Source organism: Cyprinodon variegatus, unplaced genomic scaffold (genome assembly GCF_000732505.1).
Source record: "Cyprinodon variegatus isolate N-32 unplaced genomic scaffold, C_variegatus-1.0 Scaffold388, whole genome shotgun sequence".
Taxonomy (NCBI): Eukaryota; Metazoa; Chordata; class Actinopteri; order Cyprinodontiformes; family Cyprinodontidae; genus Cyprinodon; species Cyprinodon variegatus.
Genome location: NW_015150841.1, coordinates 404723 through 412112, shown reverse-complemented (window position 1 = coordinate 412112; position 7390 = coordinate 404723). Strand labels below are relative to the sequence as shown.

Here is a 7390-nt window from a genome sequence, read left to right as displayed (position 1 = left end):
GGTCATGATAGTGGGATTCAGCCATTAAGGGAAAAATGGTACTGATTTGCGTATTTCACACTATATCAATTTTAAGAGCATTACATTTATTTTGACAGTTTAAATTGCTCAGTAGAAAGAGAGAGAGAAGTTTTTTTTTATTTTATTATCCATTGTGGTTAAAAAAGGGGGTTACTGTAGTACCCTTAATAACCACAAGAGGGAGACAAGCGTTTTAAAAATTGAAACAACTCCAATTATTTTTGTAACATAAGTCAATTTTCTCCATATTCATAAAGGAAAATCAAACCAAATGTATAACATTTAATAAGAAACAGACATATATTTAAACAAACTTTATTATCAAGGATCTTCAGTGAAACTGAGGATGTTGGCAATAGTGATTTCACCCAGCATGTGTAAACAACAACAACAACAAAAAAAAACACATAATAAATACAAAAATGGGATACAAAAACCCTGAAAAACTGTTTGGAATAATTTTTTTTTTAAGTTGATAGCAAAATATCTACATTTCTTGTCTATGGAATGGCATAAAATAAAATCAAACTGGCACAAAATTTGTAAATGGAGCAAACAGCTTAAATCAAAATAGAAAAAAAAACCCGGAAGACAGTGTTTGTACCAAAGGTATAGACACAAAGGAAGTTCTGTGAAAGCTGAAACATTAACAAAATCAGCTGATCCACATTAAAACCCAAAAAGCCATTTTTTTCCACCAGTGTTTACAAGTAAAAGAGCAAAGCACACAATAAGGTGCTGAAATTTCAAAACCAAGTCTGTTCTCACTTTATCAAGTAGTCTTAAGATAGAAAATTAATACAAGATGAAAACCATGCAAAAACTGTTTCAACAAAACATAAATAGATAATAAAAAAATAAGCTGCTCATCCTTCCATTTAAAGCAGAAATAAATACGTATTCTGACAGAGACCACAACCTTTCATGATGATCAGGGAGGAAACCCCCTGTTTACAGCAGATTCTTGACTTATGGTGTTTTTCACAAATGTGGTCCCTGTTACACAGTGCAAAGTGACTCATTAAATCAGAGTCTGTAGAAATACAAAGAAAAGTATTCCAGTGCCAAAATAAGAAGAAAAACATAAAAGGTGGCCTTTAGTTTCGTAGCAGAAACTGTGTCCTGGGGGATCGCATCAGATCAAAAATAACAAGCTCATTACAGTTGTTACAACTTCTGAGATCTGTGGTACAAACTTAGACTGATTCTTTTTTTTCTTTTTTATTATTTCCTAAGACTCAGCTGATGTACATTTTTAGAGAATGTAATTTCTATATTTTCATTGACCAAATTAACCCAGTTGGTTGCTTCAGTGACAAATCTGTGATGGTTTTCTAACCTACGAGGGACAAAAACGGTGAAAACAACTGGAACAAGTTTTCTCTTGCGAAACTAGAGGCTCAGATATGCAGCATTTATGCTTTAAAGCAGACAAAAATATGTCTTCTCTCCGCCTTTCTGTACATCATTTAATAAAGCATCTGGAAAGGATAAATATATTTATTTGTGCCTGAAGCAGTAGGTGGTGAAGCTGCAGTTTGTTCTCCACTGCCCTGCGGTACAGATCACATTAGGTGGAGGAGAAGTTCAGTCTCCTCTCCATCTGGCTGAACGTCTGAGCTTCACTCACAGAGACGTTATTCTTCCACAGCCTAAAGGAGGAAGCAAAACTTGAAACAACTGCACGGATAATGGTTTCTGGGTACCATAAAGGAAGTGACGCTGTGTCCCGTTAACATCTACCTGATGACTTGTAGAGCAGGGCAGGACCTTAATGCTTTAACCAGAGCCTTCACTCCCACAGCACTCACACTGTTGCACTCCAGGCTGAGGGAAACACACACAAACAATGATGTCCACAAAAGTTGCTCATTCTACTTTCCACAATGAACCAAACTTAGATTGTTTTTCTTTGTATCATCGCAGGCATCTGTTTGTTTTTTTCAGTGCAGTACAATAGCATCGTTGGCTGCCCTCTCCCCTCCCTCACAGACATTCGTGACACCCGCTGCCACAGCAGAGCTTGCCAAGTCATCAAGGAAAATTCATACACGGTTTTCAGCTGCTTGAGCTGTTGTCCTCTGAGATGCAAAACATGCAAAATGAACACACTGCCACTGCTGCTGCTTTTATCTACTCTACCTCATTAAAACTCAAATATTTGAATATTATCATCTCTGAATGTATGCAAATACAAAATATTTCTTGCAATACTTTTTTACTCTCTTAATTCTTGTATTTAACTACATATGAGATAATTTTTTTTACTGAGGTATTTTGCTTCTTATATTCTTGTAGTAGGAGTATTTTTGTTAGCAATCTTTCGTCTGCTTTGAAATAAAAAAAATAGGAGACACTTTCTCATGTATAACGGCAATAAATGGCCTTTGAATGAATTTGATTTTGGCTGATTTTTTTACTGGCTACTGCAACACCATAGTGAAGATATTGAAGAAAAATGTATTTCCAATGCTCCAAATATGCTGTAAACTAGTGGCAATATTCTCAAAGAATCTTAAGACTAAATATCATTTTACGAAAATCTTAGAGTTCCTTCAAACCTGATAACAGAATTCTTAAGCTAATTGAAAATCAACTAGAAAAGCTAAATGCATTAAATGATCATATTTTAAGCGGTAGCTTAACATTTACAGGTAATTTATACCACAACTGCATTAGAGGTATTTAAACTAAATACTTTCATACAATATTTAGTTATTTACAAGTAAAATAAAGAATAAAAAGTTGTAATAGGGTAAGCCAAACTTTGTCAGCCTTGCAGGATAAATATGATCACATCTAAATCAATCATTATTTTGTTCAAGTTTCCTGCATTTCAAATTAGACTCATGTTATAATTTTTTTCCACCAGGTCTCACAAAAGTAAGTCAGGTCACATTTAATAATTTTTTCCCCATGCTCTATGCAGGTGCAGTATTTTTATGGTGTTAAACACACTTTAGATGGTTTAGAACGCAGACTCTGGAAGGCTGAGCAAGTATAGACAATGGATGGACAGAAACCTTCCGGACTCTCTAACGAAGTGGTGGCTGGCCAATAGAGGGCGCCGCCATGTTACATTAAAAACACAAAAATATATAAAAAAAAATAATAAAACAGAAATACTTTTAAATAATGTAAAAATATTAATCATATCTATTAAGATAAGCATTTAATAGGTCCATGTATAAAAACCTTTGTTATTTTCATGGATGATGCCCGATTGTTGATGTATTCAACTCTAGGGGAGCAAAAAAATTTGTTCATAGACTCTATAAGTGATGCTGCATGCATAGTTGCTTTAAAGAGTAGATTTAGGTGTGCAGCTCCACCAAAGACAGGAGGGTATCTAGTGAGGCTGACTTGGAGGTCAAAAGTTAGAAGGACAGAGAAGTAAATAAATTTATTGGGGGAGGTTATGTTCTATTGTAGAATTTCAAGGATAACATCGATAGCTGATGATTGGCTACAACTTCCTCTAAATAAAATTATTTCTCAAGACAGTATCATCATTGTGTGATTGATTTAATTAAATCTGGATTCATCCAGCATCAAAGTGATCTTACAGTAATCCGATTTAGTATGACTGAGTAATAATGCATGGATATGTGTGTGAAAAAATGTTTTCAGTAATTTGAATAAAACTGTATAATACATGTTTTCTTTTTGTAAAATGTAAAATGCTCTCATTAAAAAAAAAATATTTCCAATTGACTTTATTTTGAACAAACAACCAATTCTTCAATAAAAATGTTTTCATTAACTTTCCTGTTTCTGCTGTGTTGGATCAAACTTACTCGATGCGATTCAGATCGTGGCAAAAAGGAAGAACTTTAGAGAGCTCCAGCGCCACATCATCTCCGCAGTTATTCCAACCAAAGCTGATTTAAAAACAAAGGCGAGAAAAGAGAGAAAGATTCATTTCTGCTGTAAAATCAGAGTAATTAAAATCAGTTTATAACAGCCAGTAAGGAAAGTTGGTGTCAGAATTCATATTTGTAAGGTGAATGCCAGAAAAAAAAGGAATACATTTGTGTTGGATAAGTACTCTTCACTCTTTATATCTTAGCTCATTTTGATTTCTGCCTCTTGTGAGTTTGTGCAATGTTCTTAATTAGCTCTTTTTTGTTACCCCACATCCTGTATGACGGGACAGTGTCTCAAACTGGCAGCGACAGCACCCAGCTCTGCATCCCCCACAGACGTCAAGCTGAATAACAGTTAAAAATAGCAAACAATCAATACCTCCTGTAACACCTCTGTGATCGGATTCCTGAACTAACAGGACTTACTGGATCTTTTTGAGGCTCTTTAGACCCATTATTGCTTTGGACAGACTGAGCAGGCCCTCACTTCCAAATCTGTTTTCCGAAATACTAAATAAGAAAAAAAAAACACATTTTAAAAACATTCCTGCAATTGAGATAGCTGGACGGGAAAAAAAAGAGGAAAGAAGATGTAGCAGAGAGAATCTTACTCCAGTACAGCGAGCTGCGTCATTGATGGGAGGACAAGAGACATTCTGGCAGCCGTGAGGTCACCCAGAAAATTACTGGACAGACTGGCAGAGAAATACAAACAGATGGCTTCTTTATGTAACTTTATATACATACATATTGATATAAAATCCAGTTAAGATAGAAAAGCTTTCCATATCAAGAAAACTGTAAGATCTTCTCATTTTTTTCTGCTGAGCAGGCAGATATCCCAGAGACTGAAAACATGTCCTTACTGGAGCTCCTCCAGATGGATGCAACTCCTCACAGCTTCCAGCAGCTTCTCTCCACAGGAATCACTCAGGAGATTCTTAGGGAGACTGAAGGGGGAAAAAAGAGCAGCAGCAAGAATTAAACCAGTTTATAAAGTTCCAACACAGCATATACAGAGCAATAATAAAATAATAATTAAAAAATAATAATTGGTGCTTTTTATTTTAGCACCAGAAGAAATCAAGAATATTACTCACAAAAATGTTTCTCTAGAGTTTTAGAGAAAAGAGCTTAAAACAAAACAAATCTTGATCATTTCTAAACATTTATGCTTTCCTTAAAACCTAAAATATATATAGCTGTGAAAACACTGAGGTCAGCATTGCTGAATTTTATCTATTTATTTTATTCATTCATTCATTAAAAGAAAACAACATAATAAAACTTGTGCAGGTGACAACTGAAATCATGAATGAAAAAAAGGTGCAGAAAGAAGTAAAAAAAAAAGCAACGTATATCTGCCTCCCCAATTTAAAAAAGTTAATTAGAAACTTCTACCTCATTGATGTCTCTGAATGCATTTAACTTCAGTCAAGTAAGAATGAGATTAAGTTCTCTTGATTGACAGAAACTAAACTCTCCATTCAAACTATAATTACTTTGATTTCTGCTGAATTACAATTTAAAACCTCTCCTAAAAGACCCACAGCAATTTTTAACTGTAATGGTAAATGGTTGTTATGGTTAAATTACAGAGGAAAAGAAAGCGGCTAAACTTCTATGTCTTTACTAAAATATGCAAAAATACAGAGCAATGATTCTCCTTCGAGTTGTAACTTTTTTCTTAATGTGAGTAAGGTAGTATATGTAGATTATCACCACCTCTATTTGATCATTTTATTATTTAATTGTTACATTGCAAGTATAATGAAATGCACTTATACGTGTAGAATTAACTAATTTAAGATGACTTGATTCTCTTGTTAGAAGCCAATTATGAGGAAATTGTAGATCTTAGCATTAGAATCTGAGTGAATTATTCTTCTTATTGTATGCAGATTGCATGTCCTCCCCCTGCATATTAGCTATGCTGGTGTATAGTTGTTTTCCCTGTGTGCCTCTGTGTTGTAGTGCGATGAAAGCATTCACACTTTAGTTCCATCCATGGTTCCTTCACCTGATCTTCCTGAGGTTTTTCCAGACAGGAAGGATTCCAGTCAGTGCCTGTAATCCTCTATCAGCCATCCTCCAGCCACCTAACCTGAAAATAAAAAAAATATTAAACTCAGCTTTTATTTTTCATGGAAGAAAGGCCCAACTTGGAATGATCAAAACCACTTTCTCTGAGGGAAACAACTCACTCTATCTGCTGGATCTGAGTGAGCTTTTCTATTCCAGCCAGAAGGTCCAAAGCATCTGCTTCTGATGGTTCTGAGGTTTTTATGATTTCGTTCAGCCTTTTTCAGACAAAAACATACAGACATACATCTAATCCGCTCTTCAAGGTACATTCATTCACCACATTTCTTGAATGTTTAAAGAAATGCTTCTAATTTCTTAACTGCTCATACTAAAAGAAGTTTGGCAAAAGACTTAACTTCAAATAAACAAAATATGTTTTTATAGTTGAGTAAAAAAAGATCCTTCTAGTTAGTGCATTTTATTAAACCTTTAACATTCTGTCATGATAGAAACCACCAAAATGAATGTGTTTTATTGGATGTTTTTATGTGAAAGACAAACTATTCCATAATTGAGAAGCGGAGGGAAAAAGCTACATGCTTTTCATACTTTAACAGCAAGAAGAAAAACATAATTATCAATAACTTTTTCGTATTCCCTTCATTCTGAAATTAAATCCACTACAAACAGCCACCATCAGTACATTAGAAGTCCCCTCATTCGTAAAAAGTAATATTATCTCAGTTTAAATCCAGCAGTTCTATAAAGGACTTAAAAGTTCATTAGAAAATATAGACAGCCATGAGCATCAAGAGCCGATGGGTCAGGTTCACTTTAAATCAGGTTTAGAATCTTAAACAAGATACAAAGCTTTGAACATCTCCCAGAAGTCTCTGTAATCCATGATCTGGAATAATCCAAACCACATATAGGAGGGACCAACAGCAGTCCTACTAAGACATGGACCTCCGCATGACAGGCTGTAAAATTAATCAGAGAATAAGGCAATAAATCTGGAGGAGTTTCAGGGTTTCGCAGCTTAGATTAGAGAATGTTTTTTTTTTTTCTGAAACATTTTAGCCTCCATAAAAAAAAGTGTAGTCTAAAGGTAAGGCCACACCCTGAACATAGTATCGTCCTCACTCTGGGACATGGTGGTAGCAGCATTTTGCTTTGGGGATTATATCCTTCAGCAGGGACAGTGAAGCTCATTGCGGTGGATGGGATGATATATGACTGAAAATACACGTCCATCCTGTTTGAGAATCTGAGATAGGTAACGAAAGACCTGAAACTAGGGAGGAGGTTCGTCTTTCCAACAGGATAACGACCTTCAATTCACAGACAGAGTGACAACTTGACGGCTTGGATCAAAGAATGATTATCTGCTAAAAGGGTCCAGTCAAAGTTTAGACCTCGATCCAATTAAGAATCTGTGGCAAGACTAAAAAAATTAATGTTCACAGATTCTTGCATAC

The 7390-nt window shown here is 35.1% G+C and overlaps 1 protein-coding gene across 1 annotated transcript in view; it reads right to left on the bottom strand.

Annotated features, from left to right (window-relative positions):
- Positions 1–537: 537 nt before the first annotated feature.
- nlrc5 (NLR family, CARD domain containing 5) overlaps positions 538–7390 on the bottom strand; it is a 46126-nt gene continuing 39273 nt past the window's right edge. The window contains exons 44-52 of the mRNA XM_015387211.1: positions 6092–6187; positions 5908–5991; positions 4754–4837; positions 4499–4582; positions 4314–4397; positions 4154–4231; positions 3819–3902; positions 1765–1848; positions 538–1673 (exon numbers count right to left, since the gene is read on the bottom strand). Of these exons, the coding sequence (XP_015242697.1) occupies positions 1592–1673; positions 1765–1848; positions 3819–3902; positions 4154–4231; positions 4314–4397; positions 4499–4582; positions 4754–4837; positions 5908–5991; positions 6092–6187 (760 nt within the window). The 3' untranslated portion in view covers positions 538–1591. The remainder of the gene's footprint in view (positions 1674–1764; positions 1849–3818; positions 3903–4153; positions 4232–4313; positions 4398–4498; positions 4583–4753; positions 4838–5907; positions 5992–6091; positions 6188–7390) is intronic.